This window comes from Xenia sp. Carnegie-2017, unplaced genomic scaffold (genome assembly GCF_021976095.1).
Source record: "Xenia sp. Carnegie-2017 unplaced genomic scaffold, XeniaSp_v1 HiC_scaffold_22, whole genome shotgun sequence".
Taxonomy (NCBI): Eukaryota; Metazoa; Cnidaria; class Anthozoa; order Malacalcyonacea; family Xeniidae; genus Xenia; species Xenia sp. Carnegie-2017.
In genome coordinates, this window is record NW_025813485.1 from 9,189,524 (window position 1) to 9,217,019 (window position 27,496).

General features: G+C 36.0%; 1 protein-coding gene across 2 annotated transcripts in view; it reads right to left on the minus strand.

The window, feature by feature from the left end:
• LOC124445887 (dual 3',5'-cyclic-AMP and -GMP phosphodiesterase 11-like) overlaps positions 1 to 27,496 on the minus strand; it is a 48,533-nt gene that overhangs the window by 8,741 nt on the left and 12,296 nt on the right. Inside the window, exons 6-14 of one of the 2 annotated variants that reach the window (XM_046996670.1) lie at positions 26,231 to 26,313; positions 24,494 to 24,557; positions 19,767 to 19,814; positions 19,357 to 19,500; positions 9,575 to 9,667; positions 9,449 to 9,499; positions 9,226 to 9,372; positions 8,182 to 8,289; positions 3,771 to 3,880 (exon numbers count right to left, since the gene is read on the minus strand). In XM_046996670.1, coding sequence (XP_046852626.1) covers positions 3,771 to 3,880; positions 8,182 to 8,289; positions 9,226 to 9,372; positions 9,449 to 9,499; positions 9,575 to 9,667; positions 19,357 to 19,500; positions 19,767 to 19,814; positions 24,494 to 24,557; positions 26,231 to 26,313 — 848 coding nt within the window. Of the gene's footprint in view, positions 1 to 3,770; positions 3,881 to 8,181; positions 8,290 to 9,225; positions 9,373 to 9,436; positions 9,500 to 9,574; positions 9,668 to 19,356; positions 19,501 to 19,766; positions 19,815 to 24,493; positions 24,558 to 26,230; positions 26,314 to 27,496 lie in introns of both variants that reach the window. The other variant, XM_046996669.1, reaches the window with a different exon arrangement.

Genomic DNA, 27,496 nt, shown 5'->3' on the forward strand with positions numbered 1-27,496 from the left:
AGTGATTATTTAGTGAGTGTAATTACTATTTTGAATTCTTGTTTGTTTTTTACGTATTTTTACTTTATATAAAGGCATGTGTCCGGATTGTCTTTCATTTTCATATATGAAATGCCTGGATTACCAATTTTCAAGCTTATAATATATATAGTTTAAAAAGCTAGCTAAATGATTTTTGGGGGCCGTCTACGGTTCGCTTTTACGGTTTACAATCACGCCTCGCAAAGCTGAACTCGCGTGATTTGACTCAGATCACGCAAAAGTTGGCTTCATTTTGTGTGTTACCGATATATCATTAGGTAGCCTTCCAGTTATATTTAGTTCAATGTTTTAAACAGAAAAAAAGGAAGGAGAATTATGGTCCTTTTTTAAACTTATAAATAAAAAGTGTAAAACAATGTGCCCTCCCAGTTATCACCATAGTAAAATGGTGTATATTAATGCTATATATACAGAATATTGTATTGATAATGACATGTAGTACCTGTCCAAACATTTAGAAATTGTTTACTTTTTATGGAGTGCAAATTGCTCTGTTTTAACGTAGTCCGACGAAAACGGTGCGCTACGCATTGTCGTGTAAACAGCTAACAGTTAATATTTCGCTACACTTTAGATAAAAATTCTCTTTAATTCTTCTCGTGTTGTGGCGCTTATTTGAAAATGGAGATCATTTTATGTTTTGGAAAGCTTTTAATGACTAATTCCGTTATAATTCTTACAAAGCAACGTTTTTTTATGACCTATGGCTTGAGATATAAACATCTAGCTGAATGCAAATAAGAAATGGCGCCACCTTTCGCAAACAACTAACGAATTTTAACAGCAAGAGACATTGATTGTAAATACCAGGGACCGGTTGCACGAAGCCTGGATAGCGTTATCCATCGGATAGCAAAAATTTTCAATCTTATAAAAAAGGTGTTTATATTTTTCACACGACAAAGAAATTTCGTAATCTTCGAAACAATATTTTATTTCAGTGATTGCTCAGTTCAAATCTTATTTTTTTTGCTCGTTAAAAGTTTTATAAAAGTTTAAAAAAATTGCTATCCAATAGATAACACTATAGACCTTAAGATTTTACGACTGTTTATTTCGACGACGGTAACAGGAAGTAATTAAGATTCTTGAGCATGCGCATTTACAATCTTTTGTTAGAGGCCACCGCGCACTCAGCGACGACGACGCCATCTCCATTGATCTCAATCGATTTGCCGTAGACTGGAAAACGTACCACAATTGTTTCAATGGAATCAAAGCAGTAAGTACTATGTTTTTGATTTTCAAGACATACTGCTATATTCTCTTTTTTCTGTTGCGTCAAATAAGCTGGATGCTTTAATAAATCGTTGTGTTCAAGTTTGTGTTATACATATTTCATTTTAGGAAGCAAATAAGTTAGTCCCGAGAAAATGATGAGCTTTTGTGCCGAGAAATCATTGTCGTTGATCCATTTAGTGGAACCCGAAGAAGGACAATGCAAAGGGGAAGCGAATGGAATGAGATTGCCTGTCACCTGAACAACTTGCAACACATATTTTAGAGTAAATCAAAGGTCAGTGAGGGAAAGATACAACTTTCTGGCAACGGATTTTCGGAAAAGAATAAGGCAAGAAGCAGCAGCTAGTGGTATTGAGACTGACGTGAGTGAGGTTGATAAAGCCCTTGAAGAAAATATCGAAGTTGAAAATGCTGCAGAAACACTTCAAAAGGATATATATAAGCAGAAAGCACAGAAAGAGAATAATGATGGAGAAAACGGTGAAGACACTTTCCTTTATGTCTTGAATTTTGTTTCGGTAATACAGTTTAAAATTTGTTTCTAACAGAACCATTCATAAAAGAAAACTTTTTATAAAAGAAAAGTTATGTTATAGCATTTATGTACATGTACTTTGAAATGAGTTTTATTGTTACAAATGTCATTCAGTAGTTTCCAAAATACTCTTGCAAGGTTGGAGGACTAAGTTCAAAATATTTAGAGGTTTGATTTCCACAAAGGCAAGTTAAGGCATTTCTATGAATTGCACAAACAATGTACATTTTTCCAATACTTCACAAGCCAATATTTAAGTTCTTTTTAAAATCCATAAACTTGAAATAGTATATGATGTCTTCAAACAGCCACTGCAATATGCACCTTTGCTCATCGATTGGTTGAATTCTTTCATTTGTTCAGTCAAATTAGCATTTCTAAATGGAGCCTGCAAGTAAAGTCGTAAAGGGTATGCAAGATCTCCATAAAGACAGAAAGGTAAACCCTTATTTGTGAAGCAATGTGTTTGAAGTTGATGTAATAGACCAGATTGTGCAAGCATAAAAGAATCATGTCTTTTCCCTTCTAAATAAAAATACAAAATGAATTATAAAAATACAAAATGAATTATAAAAAATGAGTTTTTCATTAATGCATATCCTGAAAATGCTCAAAGTCCTTAAAAAAGAATTGCAATCATTCTCACCCATAGGTCCATATAAGTGGCCAATCTTTCCAGTGGGCAGAGCAACGGACTTGAATTTTAGTGAATGTACACGTTTATGGCCATTGTACACAACTTTTTGCATTTTTGCTATACGACAAATTGCTCGAATTGTGCCATCAACAAACCCCACACAGTTGTTTAGGGCAGCTCCCATAATGTAATTGAGTTCGCATACTCCTTAACATTTTGAGGACTGAAAATAGTTTCATTCCACTGACAGATTCTGTGGGAGTGATGATCAAAAATAACTCAACAACAACGTTTGTTATTATGCTCAATTCAGGAACAGCTCTGCCAAATAAGGGTATCATGTCTGCATGTATGATAGTATCTGCATGTATAAGAAAAGCGTTTCAAAACAGTGCATAATCCTTCGATACCATCCGCCTTAGACCCTTGAGGGCAGTGGAAACTCTGCGGTTTTCCAAGCGCTTCAGCAAGCTCGGGTATGTCCTCTTTCTGAATCGCAATTCAGCTTCACACTCAGTGCTGTCAAGTTTTTCCAAATTAAATCTCCCATATTTGTGATAAGGAAACTCTGGACTTTTTGAAAAATTAGAATCGTACAACAAAATAAACTCTTCGTCCTCGATTACATCGTCAATATAGTTTGCGATTAAAACTTTACTCGTTTTTTTGAAAGTCGTCATTTTACCTTATAATACGAATCAACCTCTTAAATGTTTATAAATCTTAAATTTCGCGCAATGTCACGACGGTGAAACTCGACCAAGTCCAATAACCACCATCGTCTAGTTACCGTCGTAAAACTTAAGGTCACTACTATCCGGGCTTTGTGCAAGCGGCCACAGCAAAACTGGAGTGTAACTCAAGCGGACCGTGTTTCAACTTTATTCCAAAGCCATCATCAGAGAGATTATACAAAATATAAATCCTAACACGATTTTTACATGTGATGATGGCTATGGAATAAAGTCGAAACACGGTGCCATCCAGTAACTGCTATCGTGGCGAGAACTTCTCGTCCATACGTAGTTTTAAGAGATTTGACTCGTCTCTAATCCCTGTGGGCTTGGTCGCTCAACAGGTAGAGCGGCGGACTAGTATCCCGAAAGTGCGAGTTTAAATCTCATCAAAGTCACATGTTTTTCATGTGCATGTAAAAACGTGTTAGGATTAATATTATGTATAATCTCTCTGATGATGGCTAAAGTCGAAACACATAAGTTCAATATATCTATTTAAATTTAAAAAAATTTTATTTCATAAGGCATATACACATATACTCTAAAATTAGTGGAAAATAATAGTTAGAAAGCTTACTTCAATTGAAATGAATTACTGGTTCCACGATGATCCAAGTCGTGACAAAGGCAAGCAACCATCAGCGCTAAGCGTTCAATATCAGAGAAATAGCTAGAAATACTAGCGTTCTAAAGAAGAACAACGAAAAACAACATTATTTTAGAGTCGGCATGATAAACAGTAATTACACAAAACAAAACATAATCACACAATGGCTGGAATCACCACAACAAGATGATCTTCAGTGACCATGATACAGTGACAATGGGGCCTGCTCCAAAGTGTGCGTGGGAGAAGAAGGGTTAGCATAAAATCAAACTTTAAAGATGGGACGATAATTATTACTCAATAAATTTTTTGCTAATGTAAAAAATGGGGAGTCCATGCTTCCTTACAAGCTACATCATAAAAATACTAGCAATGCAATGAATTTATAGCATTCTCCTAACTCGTGAAGAATGAAATTATTAAGTTTGGGAAAATTGGTGGCTAGGACATCATACCCTTATCGAGTAAGAAGCATTTTAAATAAAAGTATGCAAAAGTAGCATGACAGAAAATGACACATCAACGTTTTGTCTAATACATAATTTTAAGCGGATTGTATATTATGAGAGTATGTTTGATACAACTACAATACACGATGCAAATACATGCACCATTGATAATGCATTTGATTTGACAAAGCCACACTATTTGATGACGTACTTGGACGGAGTGCATTATCGATTTGATAAAAGGCTCACGAACTAAACCCGAAGTAACAAGCGTAGTGAAGTTATCGTCAAGCGCTTTATATAAAAAGAGATCAAAAGGCTTTTCAATTGGCTGTCAAAAATATTTAATTTAATGAAACCAGTCAAGAAATTATTAATGAGCTGGTTTATCTTCGTTTGACTTTAACAGAGACTGTATACAAAAATGAAATCAAGAACGACATACAGCATTTGATTACTCGTACACTAAAAATTTCCATCTCATGATAAAGTCATTACATACGGTATTGCTTTAGTTTTTGTTATTTGTGTCAGTAAGTTCAAAGAAAAACTTAGTTGGTTTCACCAGTGTTGTGATTCTTTGAACAAAAACTTGATTTACAACTAAAAGAAAGTCGATTTTAAATCCAAATAGATTTTCTGTTGTCAATAGCATTTATCATAAGGCACAAAGAATGCTTGAGGAGTCAACAGTGAGTGTTAGAAAAGGAATGGACCAAAAAATTTAGTTGGTGCGGAATATACTGATTTTACAGAGCAGGAGCTGGATGAGATTGTTTGGAAGTTCATCGACAATTATCACATTCAGGATGCAGACAAGTGCTAACTAAGAGTGTGAAAAAGTGCAGAAATATAAGAGAAATGCTAAAAAGATTTGATCCGTCAACTCTTTATTTACAACAGTCCATTGACGGATTTAAAATGTAAGTAGTTTACAGGCACTTTGTCACATAAATGCATCTATAAAAATTACAATAATGCGGAAAAGTGGGTTGTCTACTGTCATATATTTACCAAACTGTGGTACAAGGCCTAAAACTACATGGAAATGACCTAAATATCTCATGAATTGTCGTTCAAGAAATACGGACTGATGAACTATTCTCATTTACAACTAACTAAACTTAATAATTACAACCTTTTTGCCAGTGAAAAATGCATACAAACCAGGCATTAAAATAAAGTGTGTTTTTTACACACTTTGTGTCCTTGTAAATTAAAAATGTGTCCTTGTAAATGAAAGTATGTGTCCTCTAGAAAAAGAATTAGAATATGATCTATTCTTTTTTGCAAAAAATAGCATAATGCTTTATCCAACAACTATATAAACATTAATGACCTTATCTAACAACATTTAAATATTAACCTTCCACTCCTCTTCCTTGTTAACGAGACAAGTCTACTCAAAAGTAGAGAGTCTTGCGTTACAATTCCCTGGCTTGTGAGTGGTAAAGCAGAGTCAAAAGGTGAAAGGTTTATCATATACTAATAAACTGAATATTACTTTTTATTTTTGTGCAAGCATGTTAAACAGTTCATATGGACAAAGCTCGAATTCCATATTAAATATACAGTAACATAATCCGGTGTTAATGTTAGACAATATATCATCGCCCTTCAGTGAAAGCATCACGCTTCCCACTGGAAAAGAATGAATGTAATACCAATGTGAAATAAACAGGAATACTCAGTTGATTAGTCTATGATATACCTTTCATCTTTTAACTCTGCTATATCGGTCACAAGCTCGGCACTTGTAACGCAACACTCTCTATTTTTGAGCAGACTTGTCTCGTTCACAATGAAGAGTAATGAAAGGTTAATATTCAAATATTGTTACATAAGGTCATTATTGTTTATAGTTGTTGTATAAAGTATTCTGCCACTTTTCTTTGTATTGTTTAATAACATTCCAACTATTTAAGTTCTTTAATAGAATAAGTAGCGTGAGCGATTATCAACATTCAACAAAGAATTATGATCGAATGGATAGGACAGAGACAATCTAAATATATAGACTTAAACACATATTATTTCAGCTTCAGGTACAACACTATATTTCATTAAACAGTAAATGCAATTCGATTACTTTGATATTTATATTCTAAATTGCATAATACAAAACAATTCTGATGTCTGACATTAGTGACATATGAATTTTTGGCCAACAGCATGGAAAAGTTTGTTATTCCTAAAAAGACATCTCACCCTTAAGTAGAGAAGTATGTACATTGTATACATTGTCGCATGCCCAATTACTCTAAGCAACCTCAATGTGAAAGTGCAACTGCTGATTTAATTCGAACGTACGTTCAAAAATAAATCATTAAAAAACTTTGTATCAGTTGGTATGAAACTTAAAAGTGATAGTGAGTTGAGACCGAGGACATTGCAGTAAATTCCGCGAAACCAGTCCCTCAAACGAATTCAGGCACTACCAGTGAGCACTACCATTAATATTGCCAAGGAGACCAGTATACATGTACAGTGGTAATTCTCGTGGCCAAAGATTAGTAGTGTGTGAAGTTTGTGTTACATTTCCCCAAACTGTCAAAATGTTTGCATGCAAGGCAAAAATTCCCCCAATATGGACTAAAAATGGAGCAATTCCACGAAAAAGTATTGAAAATCATCTATTACAATTATTACCCATAAATTGAGTTTTAATAGATAATAAACTATTGTGTTGTGAAACAATAAAAATAAACAATGAAAATTTTTAGCTCGTACAAGACTGATAAAGAAATACACCATGTTTTACCATGGAAAAAAGTTAACCTCGGCACCTTAGAGTAGAGTAATAAAGTTTCTGTAAATTTACCTTCACCCTCTAGTGGCCAGGGTGAAAAATCTGTAACTATAGGGAAGCAAACTGACAATAATTGGAAAAGTAAACGCCGGGCTTTTAAAGTGTGTCCTTGTAAAATTTCTTTATTTTAATGCCTGATACAAACTGTTGTTAGATGGCTGAGTTTTCTTCCAGACACCCATTACTATTGCGTCAAAGGTGTTTTGTACCCTCAGCGTTATAGCTATTTTAAAGTGTGTCCTTGTAAAATTTCTTTATTTTAATGCCTGATACAAACTGTTGTTAGATGGCTGAGTTTTCTTCCTGACTCCCATTACTATTGCGTCAAAGGTGTTTTGTACCCTCAGCGTTATAGCTATTAAAAATTGATTTAGCCATGCGTTGCTAGATTTTTCATAGTTTTGTTGTCTTTTCAAAACATATTTCAATGTGTTGGTCCCTTAGAGATGGCGGCTGTGGCTTCGAAATTTGTTTACCGCGAAGGCAGAGTTGCTTGACTGTCTTATTTCGAGATCAGTGGTTTGAGCTGTTTTTATATTCACACGGCTGGCTACTTCAGGTAACGTTTGCGGGCCTTTGGTGAAATTAAAATGCGTACGCTGCTTTGCACGTCGTCAAATCAATGGTGTACCAAATCGGTCAAATCAAAGGCAGTTTTATCATATTAATGGAAAATTTTATTATGCAGACAAATCATACAAGCAGTAATATTCATCAAAGGTGCCCAAAGGGCAAACAATGATTTAGAACCCAGTCCCCTAGATTTCTAACTACTATGTAAAGGTGAGACAAGGATGTCATCTTGAAAGATGGCAAAAAGCAGAAATAAACTAAAAGAAAGTTTTAAAAACCAATCCAATCAAACATTAAAAAAAACCAAACCTAGCCTTTCAACTCAGCAGCTGTATATCAACTCAGGAAAAGCAGATATTACTCGTAAATATCATCACAGTTTTCACATAAAGATGGCAGCTTGCCTTGCTTGTAACTGTAGAAGTTCGGCAGAGTTAGATATCTAGTAGACTGGGATATACGTCATTCGCCCAGAATCATCAGTTAGACAAGACATCAATTCGTTCTACATATCGCTTGTCCTTACATAAGTAATGACCAGATTAATTACCTTCATAATGGCAAACATAGTTTGGCCAACGTTAAATGCGTGACGCCAGTTGTGATATGTTACATGTCTATAATTTTTCTTCACCGACATTATCCAACGGCAAAGAACCTAAAAGAAACTCGTTTAAAACAGAGGCATTTTGATAACGAATTTCAGTTTAAGTCATTCTTTAGAAAGATATCTTTTTAACTGCCTGACAAAGCGAAATCTATTCTAACGGAGCTTTTTCTACAGTAAAATTGCCGCACAACAGTAATTTTGCGAAAAGAAGGACATTTTTAAAAGGCTACAATAGCAACGCATAATATAAACCCTGATAAAAATGAAATCGTAATATCAAACCTTATGGATTAATATTATGTATATTCTCTGATGGCTTTGGAATGAAATCATATATGCTGATCCAATGATCTATTTACGATAAAACTCATCGAAATTGTACTAGTGGCATACAATAATGCAGCATGAATGCATACATAAAATTCACAACTGCGTAGCATTCCATACGTTTCTCACAATTCTGGACGATTACATGGAATATAAGACAAAACTCTCAAGCTTTAAACCTTTATTTCAGCATGAATTTATCTCTCTTAACTAGTAAAATTAGGTTAAATGAAATCAATACAGCAATGATGGCCGTCGGTGCCATTGGATAACCATGAAGTTTACATGTTGCATTTAACAATTTTATATTTTATAATGAGCCATTAAAGACTGTAGTTTGAATTTGTAACAAAAAGAAATACTTAGAATGCTGTGTATGTGTCCAATTATTGTCACATTAGAGCTTCTCAGAAAACTTTCAATTAATTTGCTGTTTAGTCAAAGGAAATTTCTTGAATAACCTTCTCGATCTATACTATTTGTTAAAAATAACGGTTAGCATTATTTAATTTTTCTTAAGTCCAAAATACATTTCCCAAAATACATCTGCTAACACTGTACACATAACTCATATATTCGGTGCCATGAGTCTACTGTCAGGGCCAACAGTGTCTATTATAAGATGGTATAAGCAATGTCAATCAAAAATCAGCTTACTTCTTTTTCAATAGAGAATCGAGAATGAAGTTCTAGAGCATAAAACATTTGCAAAGTTGCATGACATGTGCCAATCTCATCCAGCGCATCATCATCAAAACTGAAGTCAAATAAATTTCTTGGAATATTCAAAGACTCTTCCATATTCTACAAATACAAAGTGAAATTAAACTAGTATCATTCATGTATGACAGGCATATTGAAGACGTACTGTATGAATAACCTTTAATTTCTTTACTTCTTCGGCAGATGCAGTTGCATGATAAGAGAGAACCTAAGATGACAACACCATAATCGAATGTCCCTGGCACGAAGCGTTACTTAAGAACTATATGTACAAATATACAACCTCGAAAGCTACCAATTGCTTTGCCATTGCTTTTTGAATATCCTCATACACAGATGCATTATGAATGGCCATTCCACAAAATATGGCAAATGCCTAAAAACATGACGATATTACACATTACAATGGAGTTCTTGTAGTTCAACAAAAACAAAAGACACATTTTAAGTTTCCACCCTAAACGTGATATACAAGTACAGTCACAATAGAATTCAATGTAAAGGTTTTGTAGGCGCATGCTATTCAGTTTTTGAGCGTAAGCAAGTACAGGAAATGATATCTATCTTAAGACATAGTAAAAAATAAAGTCAACAATTTCACCAAACTAACGAATTTTCCATGTATATGAAGAGCATAATCAAAAGCGATGTCACATTCAGTAAAAAATGCATACCACTTGTCCCCTGTATGTTACTCATTTAGTATTACATCCAGCCAGTAGCCTTTATGAATTTCAGTTCACTGTTATTCGTTATTTTCTATAAGTCTTTTGTTCTCGAAGATAATATACACAGAAAATATTGCAAAGCAGGATTGAAGCAAATGCAACAGGACTTATCCATGTTGCATAAAAGGCACATACCAACATACGAAAACAAAAAAGAAAAATGCACGGCACTAGGCAAGGGTCAAGCGAGTCAAATAAAACAGTAAATGCTATGATGGCTTGTTTAAAATGAAAAATATATATCAACATATCATGTTATGTCATTTGTAACTTCATAGAAAAATTTGCCTGTAACAGGTTCTGAATAATCGATAATGTAGTAAAATAGCAAATTTCAAAATTATGTTCAGTCGATTAATAACCCTCGTTTTCATCATCGAGCTCCTCGTGTAATTTACGTTGGTGGTCATAATTATCGTGAGTTATGAAAAAGGACAACACAAATTTGAGAGTAACGACTTTATCGGCATCTATACGGAGCACCGCATGCATCGGTGGACTGGGCATCTAAGAAATCTTTGACAGGATGAATTGAAACTTCTAGTTGTTGACATTGAAAGGTGGAACGCGAGCAATTTCTAAAGCCCTCGTTAGGTAAGCAACTGTTGCATCTTGGGAAATATTTATTAAAACATATTCGGCGTAATAGTATATCTTATATTTTCCTCCGTGCTTAATAATGACAGCTCCATATTTCAGACAACTCATCAATCACGGGCATGCATACAGAGTTTTAAAGACACAATGAAGTTCATTAGTTTCATTGTAGCTACAACGGACTTTACGCAGAACAAGATATTGAAATCAAACTACACATTATGATGGTCACTTCTTGCCAAAGCGTCTCGATGCCTTGATTGTGAAAAGACGTTCTTGCTATGATGCTTCCACGATTTAGACGTTTAGACGTTCTTTCAAACATTTTTGCTATTCTTAGCCAATATTCTGGAGAAACCATAAATCAATAGTAGCAGTTGATAGAAAACTGAAAGGTACTCATCTAACATCAGTAAATTATGCATTCTATACATCACGAAATGAAAGATGTGACTTCCCTTCTTTCTTTAAACAATTTTCTGACGCAGAACCGCCTTTTTGACACCGATTATCACGTCTTCTTTTTAACAGTAAGACTTATTTCGTTCATTTTCTCATCCCCATTAAAGTGGAAAGATAAAAGGATATTCACACGCATTATAACGTTACATAGCATGACGGATTTGGTACCGATATGCGCAACAAAATAGTAAAGTAGAAATCATCTATATGTTAAAAATAATTTATGTTAAAAAATGAAAGGTTCGGTGCTTAAGGATAAAGGTTATTAAGATTATTTTTAACAATTCAACTGAATTAATTTTTAACAATTAAGTATAACCTGATTTGACACTTATGCCTATGGTATAATTAGTTGCATAACTAGTTAAATTTTGATGAAATAAAACTTCATTCAACGTTTATATCCAGATAGTATTCGAGAACAGGACTAGAAAAAAGCCCTTCACTAATTTTCTTTGCACACTTAAAGTAAAATCTCACGAATTGTTGTTGTCAACGTTGCATAAAACAAGAAATTTTCAATTCTAAGGAGTCCTCATGAACAATTGCATGGAGGTTTTTTTCAAGAAAATCTTGTGCACAAATCACGAAAACGACTTGATGAAATTTTAGCAAATGAACATAAGATGTGAATTTAAATGATAAAGTCAAAATCAGAAAGAATGTATGTTGTGGAAAAATGCTTAAAACAAATAATATTCACATTCAAATGTGATTCACATGTTGAATTCTACCAAGAACGTGTTGGGAATTACCTTGCCTCCCTTGAGTAACTCACAACAAAACTGTTTTAACAGCAATGATAATAATGTATTTTTTCGTCAACAACCTCACATTCCTAGTAGCACTACAATAACAACATGATTGACACTTTTCTACCCCTCCCTTTTACCCTCACACGGGCAATTTACTTTACTATATGTTTGTAAATGATGATCGTCCAGGTTAATAAAGTCCTGAGAAGGACTGTTTTTGATGTTGTTGACTGACGTTTCGACAACCTTAGCGGTAGTCATCTTCAGAGTCAAATGAGGAGTAAACGTCAGGTTAGCCGTATTTGTTGTCTGGTTCTTACGTCATTGTATTGTGTGTACAGGAAATGTGCAGGAAATGTGTATTGTCATTGTGGATTAGTGTGAAGTGAAATATTTTAATTTTAGTTGTGATGTGTGATTTAGGTGTGACGTTTTTAGTTGTAGTGTGTGGGTGTCAATTGTGTATTGTCATTGTGAATTAGTTTGAAGTGTAATGTTTTTAGTTGATCGTTTGTTTGTATTGTGAATAAGTCGTTTGTAAGGTGCCGGTAATTGCTGTGATCTGTTCAGGGGGGTTTGTTCCAAGTTGGTATACCAACTTTCTAATGTAAGCCGTTGTCTATAGTCAGTACTGTAAGTGATGCATTTTGCCGAGTCCCAGTCAATGTTGTGCTTTGTGATTCGGTGATGTTCGGCAATGTGATTAGTTTTGTCTTGTTTCTTAGTAGCTCGTTTGTGCTCAGTAAGTCTTATGTTTAAGTTCCTGCCAGTTTCCCCGATATAGGAGGCGTGGCAGTCGGAGCAGTTTATTTTGTAAACTGCACCTTGTCGTTCGTTGGGTTGTTCTTTGTCCTTTATGTTCGTTAGTACTTGTCGTAATGTTGTGATTGGTTTATGTGCGACACGTATGTTGTATGGTCGTAAGATACGCGAGATAGTCTCAGACGTACCTTTGATGTAAGGTATCGTTGCTGTTGTCACTGAGTTGTTCGTTTCGTTGAGTTCGTTGGGTTTGTAAGTGTTGCGTTTGATAAAGTCTGAGTTATAGTTGTTTTTGTCAAAAACACGTTTGAGATAGTTGTTTTCGTTTTGTAGAGCGTCCGGTGAATCACATATGATTTGTGCACGTCTTGTTAATGTTCTGATTGTGGTGGCTTTGTGTGATGTAGGGTTGTAAGATGATTGGTCTAGTAGTCGGTCAGTATGTGTTGGCTTGCGATAAACTGTTGTTCCTAGTTTTTGATAGTCATGTTTTACCAAACAGTCGAGAAAAGGAAGAGTTCCGTTTTCTTCGACATCTTTGGTAAATTGTATGTGGCTGTTCTGTTTGTTGATGTGAGTATGGAAGTCATCAATCTCGTCTGCATGTAGTGCTGTGATTGTGTCATCTACGTAGCGAAACCAAAAAGGTAGTGCATGTTTGTAAGTCATGAGTGCCCGTTCCTCTATAGATTGCATTACAATTTCAGCAACTACAACAGAAACGGGCGAGCCCATTGCTGTCCCATGTAATTGTTTGTAGTGTGTTCCTTTGTATTTGTATTGTAAGTCATGAGTGCCCGTTCCTCTATAGATTGCATTACAATTTCAGCAACTACAACAGAAACGGGCGAGCCCATTGCTGTCCCATGTAATTGTTTGTAGTGTGTTCCTTACTTCCAATACAAAGGAATGTATTTGTATTGTAAGTCATGAGTGCCCGTTCCTCTATAGATTGCATTACAATTTCAGCAACTACAACAGAAACGGGCGAGCCCATTGCTGTCCCATGTAATTGTTTGTAGTGTGTTCCTTACTTCCAATACGCTCTACAAAACGAAAACAACTATCTCAAACGTGTTTTTGACAAAAACAACTATAACTCAGACTTTATCAAACGCAACACTTACAAACCCAACGAACCCAACGAAACGAACAACTCAGTGACAACAGCAACGATACCTTACATCAAAGGTACGTCTGAGACTATCTCGCGTATCTTACGACCATACAACATACGTGTCGCACATAAACCAATCACAACATTACGACAAGTACTAACGAACATAAAGGACAAAGAACAACCCAACGAACGACAAGGTGCAGTTTACAAAATAAACTGCTCCGACTGCCACGCCTCCTATATCGGGGAAACTGGCAGGAACTTAAACATAAGACTTACTGAGCACAAACGAGCTACTAAGAAACAAGACAAAACTAATCACATTGCCGAACATCACCGAATCACAAAGCACAACATTGACTGGGACTCGGCAAAATGCATCACTTACAGTACTGACTATAGACAACGGCTTACATTAGAAAGTTGGTATACCAACTTGGAACAAACCCTGAACAGATCACAGCAATTACCGGCACCTTACAAACGACTTATTCACAATACAAACAAACGATCAACTAAAAACATTACACTTCAAACTAATTCACAATGACAATACACAATTGACACCCACACACTACAACTAAAACGTCACACCTAAATCACACATCACAACTAAAATTAAAATATTTCACTTCACACTAATCCACAATGACAATACACATTTCCTGCACATTTCCTGTACACACAATACAATGACGTAAGAACCAGACAACAAATACGGCTAACCTGACGTTTACTCCTCATTTGACTCTGAAGATGACTACCGCTAAGGTTGTCGAAACGTCAGTCAACAACATCAAAAACAGTCCTTCTCAGGACTTTATTAACCTGGACGATCATCATTTACAAACATATAACGATACTCCCGGGTTCAAACCATTTACTTTATTACTTTACTATCTCCCCCATATGCATTCTATTAAAGATGCATATGTTTTAGCAAAGTTATAACACAACAGATATGTATATAGTACAGCGTTCAAGCTTTTAATGTTCAAGTTTTTCTGAATTGAATTACATGTCATTTTCGTTCATCATTTGAGTTTGTTTGATCCTCATTCTTGCTCCCTCTGCGGCATCCCTCTTTGGACGAAACTGAGGGGCTTCTGGGTTTAGTGACTTCGCTTTTGGCAACTCTGTCGTACTATCACATTCCAGCTCGAGTGGGTATAAAAGTTGAGCTGGACGTTCGATGACACCATTTGTGACCTTTAGCTCCGCTGCTCTTGTAATTCCATCTCGCCCAGGGTATGATTTTCTCACCACTGCTAACGGCCAAGTTCCACGATTCTTGCTATCGGATTTAACAATGACAACATTACCTTGCTTTGGGTGGTGTTTACCTACTTTATGCGTTAGATTGTGCCTTTCCTTTTGAGCTGTTGGGTACTCACGTTGTCATCTACGCCATAATCCTTCCTTGCAGGTTTTTAGGAAATTTGCACGCTTTCTTAACCCAATTTCTTCAATTTTACATGTGTCTTGTTCAGGTAGTAAATTAGTTCTTGATGAACAAAGGATTCTGGAGTTAATGCACGTAACTCCTCATCATCTTCAACATAGCTTAGTGGTCGCCTGTTTATTTGCGTTTCGATGTCGAGGATCACCTCGCTTAACTCTATCCAGGTTAAGTTTGCTTCGCCAACTACTTTAAACATACCTGATTTCACTACTGCAATAAACCTTTCAAACTGTCCTCCCCACTACGGGGCACAAATTTCCAAACGATCTCATACTGAAGATCCAATAGACCTTGAAGTTTCTAGTCTCGTCGTAAGTTTGAAATCCATTTTGCGGTTTTTAAAAACGTTCCATCATTATCTGAATACACAACGCAAGGTCTTCCACATCTTGCAATGTATCGTTTGAAGCTGATGATAAATGTCCCCGTCTCTATATTTTGCAAGAGGTCCAGGTACACAGCTCGTGAAAGGCTGCATGCAAATATAGCTAAATAGAACTTTCCTTCTTATTTGAGTGTCTGCTTGCATCTTAATGGACCAGCGAAATCTATTCCAACTACCTCGAATGCCGCAGCGCCAATTGTGTGATCTAAAGGGAGTTTCCCGGGAGATGGCTTCGCAAATGCTGTAAAACGATATCGCTTGCAACCGTTACAATTTCTGCAAACTGCCTTGACTAAAGTACGCAGTTTCAGGATCTAATACGTCTCGCGAATTGCTGCCGTAGTCTACCCCACTCCTTCGTGGAGTGTGTCGTAATACGCTCTATTAACTAACTTTTTCGAGAACATTGCATTTCTTGGAAGATACATTGCATACTTTCCTTGTAATCGACCATGGCAGAATGCAGTATTGTGCTCTTTTAATTGTAAACCAAGCTCGGCCTTGACCTTTGGATAGTGCACTTCCTTTCGATCACTTTCTTGAATTCTTTTAATCAACCAAATGCGCTCACGCTCTATTTCTTCTGTCTCGATTGGACCGAGTATCTTCAAGTTATTTCTGCAATTATGGACAAACCGCCTTATCCACACACAGACTCTCAACGCACGCCGAAGCTCAACTCGTTGCCGAAGATCATCAAACTCGGACACAATCTTCCCTATTGTGAGGACTTCTCGAATCAATTTTGCTTCTTTCTCAGATGCTGGAGAGGAGTGCGTTACTCGATTCTCCGGCCATATATGTTTATTTTCCAGCCATTCCGGTCCTTTCTACCTAAGTGTTGAATCCACGACCAAACCTCCTCTGCTGGCTAAATCGGCGGGATTATTGTTAGATGGAACATATCGCCATTGAATTTCTTTGTGGATCTGAATTTTTCCTACTCGATTTGCCACAAACTGCTTGTACTACCCATTCCTTTTAATCCAATGCAAAAGCAACCATACTAGCTATCCATCCATAAAGTTGTGGTATGGGTCCGTGGTCTAGAGAGCGTTACGTACGTTCACCACCAAATTTGTGGCCATCTGCGCACCTATAAGTTCTAACCTAGGTATTGTCAAACCCCTTTTTGCAAGACGACCTTTTGTGCTACAAGCTGTCGGGTGGTACCCGAACGTTGTTTAATCACTGAATAAACTACCGCTCCAATTCCCTCAGCAGACGCATCGCCAAAGGCATGTAGTTCGACTTCTTCCATAGCTTCTTCGTATCGTACGATTGAACGCGGAATTTCGAATTCGATCGGCAGTTGCTGTTTCCAATTTCTCCAAACTTGCAGAGTATTGTTTTGCAGTGGCGCATCCCATGATAACTTTGACTCACAAATCTTTCGATAAATTTGTTTCCCGGTCAGTGTCAAGGGCGCAACGATTCCTAGAGGATCATATATCCTGGCTAGTTTTCTGAGGATTCCACGTTTCGTTGATGGAACCTTCTCTACAGGAAAAACTATGATGAATGTATCTCTATGCTTGTCCCACTTAAGTCAAAGTATATTTGACCCTTCTGCTTTAACATCGAGTTGTTGCTTCGCATACGTTTGTATGTCATTTTCTGGAACAACAACTGCGTTTTCTTCCAACTCTGGATGGTTGGAAATCTATTTGCAAAGTTAGAATATGGCATCATGTAAAATTTCCATGGAATCCTGTTTGGTCCGCAGTGCCTGTTCAATGGTTTCACCTCCGCTAACCATATCATCAACATATAAGCTTTTGCGTAACTCAGCGACAACTTCAGGTCGTTTCTTTTCCCACGAATCTAAGTGAGCTTCTAACACACCATTCAATAGAAATGGAGAGGGCGCTAAACCAAAAAGTGCACAAGAAAACCAATATGTGACAATTTCATTTGCTTCACCTGATATCGAATTGAACCTCAAGGAATCCTGATCACTCTCTACAATTCTAATTTGCAAGAACGCTTGACGTATATCTCCAGTCACAGCAATTGGATAGGCCCGTTGACGTATTAAAACATCCCACAAGCGGTTTTGAAGTGGTGGTCCTGGATTAAGGCATTCATTTAGTGAAGGGGCGTCTGCATGTGCTCGCGCCGAGGTATCATACACTATTCGCATCTTCGTAGTCGCAGCTGACTCACGCACCACTGCCTTGTGAGGAATGTAAAATTCCTTTCCTACATTTCTTGCGGGGCTTTCTCGACAATATTGTCTTCGAGTTGATCTTGAATAATCTTACTATATGCTGGGGTAACTGTCCTTTAAGCTGTAATTTTTTCATTAAATTTTCAAGCCGTGACAGACTTCCTCGTTTATTGTTTGATAACTCTGGATGATTTCCTCCCCACGGTAAACCAATTTCAATACGAGCTAGTTGCTCCTTGAATTCCGCACGAGCGATGGTTTGGTCATTTTCTGACATATCTGCAAGTCCCAATACATCCATACGGCATAATTCCTCGATATCATATTGTGTTGTTTGTGTTAAGAGCATCGTTTGTCGATCGAACTTGGCACCAGGGCTTATTATAAACCAGCCCATCTTTGTAAATTCTGCTACTGGTTCGCCGTCTTTGCCGATTCGGGGTTTGGATTGATTCTTCATTCCAGAATATTCCCCACATCCGAAAATGACATGAACTGGAAGCTAATTCTTTTCATCGTTGTCGATAATGTCAACTTTAGCTAGATATTCATTATCACTGATCAGTTTGGCATAATGAAGATTTTCAATCAGAACCAGCTCAGGTTTATCCACTTTGTAGAAATTCACAGACATTTCGAAACTTCCATGTACTGATTTTATCTTCGGGTCAAGTAATTCACACAGATAAGTGAACTTCGTTCTTGGTGCAATATTAGTTTTGTCGATAGTTTCGGTAAATTGGCCCAAAACCTTGGCCAATCCTTATAGTTTCCTATATACTTCAAAATGACCAGCTTCGGCAATTTTGCAGTAAATTGGGATTTACCCGATTAGCCCGTTTTATCAATTCTGGAACATCCTTTGAAATTTTTAGCGCTAGACAATTCTTCCTGATACTTCATCTTCATTTCATTTAATTTCGCTTCATGAGTAAACTGTTCTTCTCTTAAGATCTTTTCTTTCTCTTGCTTACTTCGTTCGAGTCACTTTTGCAATCTCTCAATCTCTTTATCCGCGTCAGTTAATTTCTCATCGAGTTCTTCGTTCCATCTCGTTATCTCCGCTATGTCCTCATTCGCTTCTATTTTACTCTCTTCGACAGTTAATCTTATTTCATTAACACTGTTTGTGATCGTTTTGAGTGATGTACGATGTCTCTCGATATTCTCTCGTCGGTTTGAATCAAAAATGTTGTTTGTTCTTTCCATTGTAATACGGTGTTGTGTTAATTTAACTCGCAAATTCGCCGCCATACTCACTATTTCTAGTTAATTTACTCCACAAGAATCCCGTCGGAGGTGCCAGTTGTTGGGATTTACCTTGCCTCCCTTAAGTAACTCACAACAAAACTGCTTTAACAGCAATAATAACAATGTATTTTTTTCGTCAACAACAACCTCACATTCCTAGTAGCACTACAAGAACAACATGATTGACACCTTTCTACCCCTCCCTTTTACTCGCACACGGGCAATTTACTACAAACGAATCACGAGATGAAATAAAGACCAGTTGAACAGCAATATCAATAATTAACACGTTAAATGTAAAAACATTAAGTAGAGAATACCTTTCTATACAGACACAGTTTAATATGAAACGAGGTAAAGTGTACATTCCTACCTCAAACAGGTTTTCATCATTTGTGTTGAATGGTGTGTTATCCATCTTATTCAGGAGTTGAACCACGCCTAATATTTCGCCCCCACAGCTGAGAATAGGCATGCACAGTATGGTTTTCGTTGTAAATCCTGATATTTCATCAACCTTAACAGAAGTACGTTCAATGCACACAACAGACATACAATAAAGATAACAAACCTTTAGCGGCCTAACCAACCCATTTATATGTAGTCATGTTTGGGCAAAATTTTCTGTGTTGAATCAATGTGACAACATCAGATCAAAAAATCAACAAAAGCGTTAAGTTGAAAAGCACAATTGAAATTTGCGGATAACGACACTGCATATCAAAAAGCAAAAGCATGGCTTTTTATGAAAAATAAGAAAGAAGCAAATCAATAGAAACTTACCATTGGATTGAATCGAGGATCGTTGTACGCATCAGGAATATTCAGCGTCTAAAATAAACAGATAAAACCTCTATTACATAAATATGGTTTTCCACTCTCAAAATAGCTACAATTTGCCTTGTTCGTTGTAGATAAGAAAAATTCTCACTAGTCTACATTATCAAGTCTTTTCAGGCAACGAAATCACAACAAGAAACAAGTAACAAAAACACGTAAACATGCTTGGAAAACAGACCAAATCATACGAAAAAGAAGTTTAGTTAAGCTAATGAGCCTTGGTCGCGGGTATCGCTGTCAATTAGTTTTTCGATGAAATTGTATAACTTGGACATATAATGATACCGAAATATTTTCTAGCATCATCGACTAAACAATGCTAAACAAAAATTAAAAAACCCAGATCTTGTTCATTACAAACTTCCGACACAGCTAGCTACATTAATACAATCACTTGCTTGTTCGAAACAGCTATACGAATATTTTGTAGTTTACAGTACAGTAGCACATACAGTTGACGATATGATTCTAATTATGCAACAAATATGAAAAAAATCTTTTCATCGCATTCCAGAGGTACTTCGAAGATATCGCCCACGACCCTCATCAACATGGCGTTTCATTATGGCACTACTGGATTCAGGTCGAGAGAGTAAAAAGGCCAAGCTATAGTGTTGTGTTTATAAGCCACAGCGATGATAAAAAATGTGATGGGCCTTTTGCAGGAATTTAAAGATGCATCGTCGTGTATAGAAGAGGAATTTAGCTTCTAGGACACGAAGTGGAGAAACAATTTTGCATCATTCATAATTCAAATCTAAATTTTAACGCTACGGCCCCTTTTTAGTCATTCATTCGCATGTGATATTTACATACCCAACCAATTTTTCCAGCAGCCATCCTGACAGTTCAGTGTTGCTCGAATCGACTCGTTTGTGAATAAACAGCACGTGTAAAAACTCGTGTATCGTACACAGTATATATATTTAACAATATGACGCCTTCATAATGGACTTTACCTTGGAAGAATTTTTCAAATATTCGATCTTTGAGGAAAACTTGCTTAAAGTTTTTGAAGATAAGGCTGCAGAACGATCCTGATTTTTTCAATGGGTAGGCTGAATTCGCGGACAATTCATCCAATAAGTTTAGTGAAGCAATATGGTAGCTAATGAAAATTTGAGAAAGACCAGTAACTATAGAAAATAGATTTAACGAGTTTGATCCATAACAAGTGAATGCATATTTTTGTAATGTTTGTCCCATAAAGACTGCAATGCCGTCCATTCCTGACAGTGAAACATAACTTCTATGTTGATCATTGCCGAAAATCTGTCATAAATGATGATAAAGCAATTACTTTGGTTGGTGATCTTCGCGAGCTACTCGTTGGGCTTTCCATCACTGTTCGTTCTACAAAGCAAAGCTAGAGCTGTGATGACAGAACCTTGGACGGCTTGATTCTATCCAGGTTAACCTCTTACTAGTTGGAAAATTTTGCAAGAAAAATTACCAAAATCTAGCACCTTTCATGTCGACATGCTTTCTATACTGATAATCTCAAGGAGCTGATTGCATCCTAAAAAGGATTTGATTTTATGTGATTCAGCGATTGGAAAAAATCTTTTGAGCAACACTCAATGTGCCAATTCATATTCTGATCATAACTATAAAGTTATTAAAAAATTATTTCAGTTACGCGTCATGGAGTCTGTATTAATTAAGTTGACTAATCCCGTCCTCTGCCGACAGAAAGATTACGTGTTTCATTTATCTCTGTTGTAAGCGTCATCTCTCAATTTAGAGATGACGTTGACTTTTGGTAATATTATAAATATCGCATGATTCTGAAGCTTTCATTTAGCAAACGTTGACACCTGATGAGTAGTCTGCCGAAATGTATAATGCCTTCTTAGCTTAATAAACAGTTCTTCTAAAATTGTTGGTTCAGTGTTCTGGCTTAAAAAGTTTTTTTAAGAAGAATTACGTTAGTATTTGACCATTCACCATGGTATTTAGTCTTTTTAAGACAACTTTTAAATTTGTCACCACGACAAAGTCTCTGTTCTCTTAAAAAGGAGTAAATGGGCGCAGAATGACACCTTTTAGAAGTTGATACTCTGCGTTGTACTTTTCTTTGAAATACAAATCGAGAAAATTCTTGAATACAATCATTGATTGAAGCAAAAATGACTTCCTTGATTATAGGCGTGAAGTTACAACTTTTAGATAGCATGGTTGATGGGAGCTTCAAATACCCCAAGACACTTTGGCTCAAACCTCTGTTCAACATCTTCATTCCAAGCAGACGTCAACAAGAAATTGCTTCTTGCTTAGCTTTGTTCTTCATTGAAAAAACAATTTGGCGATCAAAATTAACTCATTTCGAAAAGTTTTCTTTAGATAACCCCTGTATCTAGCAGGGTTCAAAACATTTATTAATATCTTTCCCTGCACAGTTTTAAAGAAAATCTTCTTGTAATTTTACAGCACCTAATCTACCAGAAGATTTCTAGAACAAGTCAACCAATTCTTCATAATGGTTGCTCAAATCTGAATCCACTTGAAACTCAGCCAAAAAATAGTAACGCCAGGCATTTCAATTACCTTTCATTATATTTTACTGTGAATGTGTAGATTGCAATTTCGTAATTTCCAGGGAAAGAAAGCATTGGAAATGCTGCAACACATTGACCAAAAAAATAATGACCGCTCAATGCAAACAAAAGTCCACGTAAGAATAGTCCTTCACACAACTAATTGACAACACAAGTTACTAAAGTATCATTGAGTATAGCGCTACCTGAACTGGATAATTTTAAAGTAACCTAACTATAAATTTGGCTACATTAATTATCAATGCGTCTCGTTTCAGATTTATTATTTTTCATGAGCATTATATTTCTTAATAAAATTTGAAAAATAAATGTTCACATACAATAAAGTATGATAAAAAATACACAGTCATAAAGATGTTTAATAAACACACGACTAGATTCAAGAATGAGTCAAAATTCTAAGATAATATTGGTCTTTTTGTAGATTGGTATTTTTAGGACTTCAAATGTTTTATAATCATTCAAAAAAAAAATTCAAAACACACACGTAAGCATTAGCTACTAACGACGGACTATTAAATGAAGATATGATCGTCGCACTTTACTGGACAATTTAAGCAATCGTCTCAGTACCTGAAAAAATCAGGTGACTCAACGGGATTCGAACCCATGACCTCTACGGTGCCGGTGCAGTGCTCTGACCAACTGAGCTATGAAGTCACACAGTGGTGAGCAGGTCAATATTGTTGGGCTCATGTTTTCTCGTGAAAGGAATGTGAAGGTCCTGAGACGATTGCTTAAATTGTCCAGCAAAGTGCGACGATCATATCTTCATTTAATTTCAAACACCGCACTACATAAAACATTCAACGACGGACTATACCAAGAAAACTTTGAACAAAGCACTCATATAGTGAAAATTCAGCATTTTGTAACCACGCAGTTTTCTAATCGACTTTTTAAGGTGTGGACCAATATGCTCAAAAACACAACGTTCGCTGCACACCTCTCACAACTAATAATTTCTTTCATAATGTTATGGCAAATAATGCAAAAGCAAGTAATCAATGTGGCTACAAGCGATAAGTGTGCACAATAAGCAGAAATTTAAGTTTTCTTCACAATGACGTCACCATACATATGAAAACCAAAATATTGGCAAATTCCAAAAATTCTCAGTACTATTAGATAGACTAGTATAAAATGAGTAAAAAGTATATTGCATAGCTTACTTTCAGTCACTCGTTTACTAAGCATCAACAAATGTTTTCTTTACCACGATGTTGACTCAGCATTTTAAGGTACGCCATATACCATAGGCGGAAGACCTGCCAACTCGCCCGGTTTTATCGGCTGTCACCTAAATCTTAAAACAAATCTTCTGAACACAAGACTCTCGATCACTTTTATCCGTTTGAACAAATCAAGTCTAAGGGAGTGTTTAGTAGAGAATTGCATTCACCAACACATTGACGAACAAAAGAACTCGGTGGAAGAGAATTGTGCAAAAACAGCAAACAGAAAAAACTCAAGTGGATTTCTTGCTCATAATAAGAAAGCATGAGGAAAATTTTATGCATATCATATAAAATGCTTAATATATGTTGCCATTTAATACAGTCCGACCTCATTCTTTTAAAACTATTTCACTAACTATATGTCATTAATGAAGGATGAAAGTAATCGAAAATCTGGTGTTCAGAAGATTTGCTTTAAGACTTAGGTAACAGCCGATAAAACCGGGCAAGTTGGCTGATCTGCCTTTGGCTTAAGCAAGACTTTAAAATGCTGAGTCAGCATCATGGAAAAACCTTCGTTGATGCTTAGTAAACGAGTGACTGAAAGTAAACAATGCAATATACTTTTTTACTCATTTTATACTGGTCTATCTAATGGTACTGAGAATTTTTGAAATTTGCAAATTTTTTGGTTTTCATATGTATCGATGACGTCATCGTGAATAAAACTTAAATTTCTGCTTATTGTGCACACTTATCGCTCGTGGCCACATTGACTACTTGCTTTTGCATTATTCCCCTTAACATTATGAAAGAAATTACTAGTTGTGAGAGGTGTGCAGCGAAAATCGTTTTTTGAGCACATTTTTACCGTCTGGTCCACTGTCTATTTCTAGTTGAGAGTGAGCACTAGACTCGCTTTGCATATAAATACCTGCCCTGTAGTTGCCACGTGACCAGTAATGCCAATGTTGACAGGGCACTGGAAGTCGGATAAACTGCATGTACATATAAAAAAATATCAAAAAATTAACAAAAATTAAACATTCAAATCGGTAATGCTTTTGGCAAGATGTTTTCTTCAGATTAAAAACTAGGAGTTACTATCGCAAGGGATTGCTGCCTCTCTCTCCCGGGTAGGGAAAAACAGCCATTAGCAAATTGTATTGGGTGTTTTCCATCATTTATCATCTGCCATAAATGACACAAGACCAAATGGATAGAAAAGGGCAGCAATTTTTAAAACATGCGATTGATATGATGAGCAACAAACTGCAATATCTTGTATAATTTTGTCACTTAATATATACAGGCTAATTGTGCCACCTTTTATTTTCAAATTCTCATACAACTAAGTCAATTTATAGAAGAACATGCAAGAAGTAACACTGTATGTATGAATAATATGCTAATATCTAATTGAGAATAATTGACGAGCAGTATTCCAAAGTTCATTTTACAAAATTTGCATGCGAAAGGCAAGCGGTAGCAAAGCAATTGCTTCATTTAAATTATTAATCTTTACATGTATATGTTGCAGTTGACATGAAAGTTAGAACTCAGCCAATAAACAATTAAATCATTTGAACTGGAGCTTAAAGGATGTTTCCTGTATTTTGTTCAATTTGTTGCCAACCAGCACAAGATCAACACATCCATTAACACCAACAATTATATGGTATCATATATGTAACTCTCAGTATCCCAGTGTTTGTGTGTAACTATATTATTTGATTTTATCTGGATTCATGTTACTCAGCTGTTTTCAGCAAGGAAATACTTTTATACACATACAAACGTGAATGGTACATTCCATGTTGCGGTCACTATTCATGGCACATTAGCGTTCTATTTACAGACATTATACATACAGTGATTATGAGCATGGAATTGATTTGTTGTGTAGGACTGACTACACATTACATTAAACAAAGGGGAATGGGGCCTATTGGACCTATTGGACTCCATGTCTTTCGCAAACTGTAATATTTGTTCCCTAAAATATTAAAATGCACTGCTATATAAGTGCCACGCGCTCGGAAAGCCGACGGCAACAAAAGCAACTAGAAACACGGGGTTAAAATATGGCACATATTGTTCAAGCTAACAATTAGAAAATTTGGCTGATGCGCACGCGAACGCTTAGCTTATAAGCTGCTGGTTATTTCAAATTTTCTATTTTTTAAAATGCTATTTTTTATAATCTTCATTTTTCTATAATCCTCGTCAACACATTTCTCATCCTAACAATGGTTATTGTTTGCGACAATTTTACTGTTAGATGAATAATTAAAAGTCCAGCTACCTATTCTACGAAAGGTTTTCACAGATCTTGCGCCCTGATAACTATAGCAACGTTTCTCCAAATTCTTTTGATACACCCTGTATAGATACGCATGCAAACTTGGATAACACAAAGTGACCAATAAAGTCTTAAAAAACAAACAAAAGCTGGCTTGCTATAACTACAATAACATATTACTCGCGTAAAAAATTTTGTGCAACACCATTGGCGTAGCCACCAGCAAACCTTGGCCCTGATACGTAAAATTGAGAGCATTATCGTTATTTCATTCTTTGAAATCAATTATTTTGCAGTAAGCAAACACAGAAAGACTTGCATAAAAGGGACACACATTCAAGCGTGCTACGATACTGATTAAAAAATTACCTCCTTGTCTTTACAGGTGAGCTGGAACTCTCACTGCATATAATATCCTTGGCCTCCAAGTCAAACGCACGAGAAAACAAATTCTGCAGATAAATTGAGAATTTTTCATGCAGGCTCATTTTGATTGGAATTTGACCATTGAAATGAATATAAAGCTACCTTGAGATTGTTTTCATGAAACCAAAATTTGCGGGACTTTACCTCCAGACCCTCTTGCCTGAAGGTAAAGTCCCGCAAATTTGGCTTCACTTGGCTTTATTCGTGATTCCCTCACGGGAGTGTTGTGAAGAAAACAAAGCTATTTGACTATTTCATTTGCTTTTGTTGCGATGTACAAAACGAAGTTAAAAGAATTTTTTTGTTTTATGGTTTTGAGTTAAAAGTTTGTGATTGGGACTGTAATGGAACGTGTTTTCAAACAAACGCAATTTGATTTTGAGCGAAAGAAGTTGTCGATTGACTGGGAAACAAACGCTATTAACAGAGAAAAAAATTGGCGGCGTAAATAGTGCATACTTTCATTCAGAAGATTTTATCATATCAAGGGATTTGCAAATTTAAAAGCTAAAATTTCATAGCAAAACTTGTGTAACTTTTTCATGTGTATGATTTTGTATTTGATGTATTCACATCTCTAAATAAAAACAACGAAACGTTTTGTTGAAACGCATAGATTATTAAAATGTTTAATTTTTACGGAGTGTCTAATGTATTGTCTGTACGTTTTTTTGTCAAAGAAAAAGGCCTTTCTTTCTGCATTTCCAAACGATGAAATTATCAAATCAAACATATTTAACCTTGGTTAATAATCTTAAAAAATTATTCACTATTTTCTAAAGTGAAGTTTTCTTCGAAAGTTTTAATGATGTGTTTTATAATTTTAAAATTTATTTGGCCGTGTGTTTCCTTGCGTGAAGACTGGGGAGAAGCGGCTTCAATATCATTGGGACAGGTAGCGTCCCAGCTATACTCATTTCGATGGGTTACACTGGGTAAAACAAATGGAAAAAAAGCATGATACGATTACGCCGACCATGGTGCAAACTGGCGGACACTTTTACCAAATGATCAGAAAAACGCAAACAAAATAAAATGAAAAAGTTATTCACTGTTTTTTTCCTGAAAATTAAATCAAGGAACTCTCTGAAACTTTGCAAACACCGTGCACAGTGCAAATGCAAAGCAAGATTGTCGACGATGTCAACGGGCTTTATTAAAAAACGTTTTGCTTACTCATGCGTGAATGAAACATGGATGCTTGAAGAA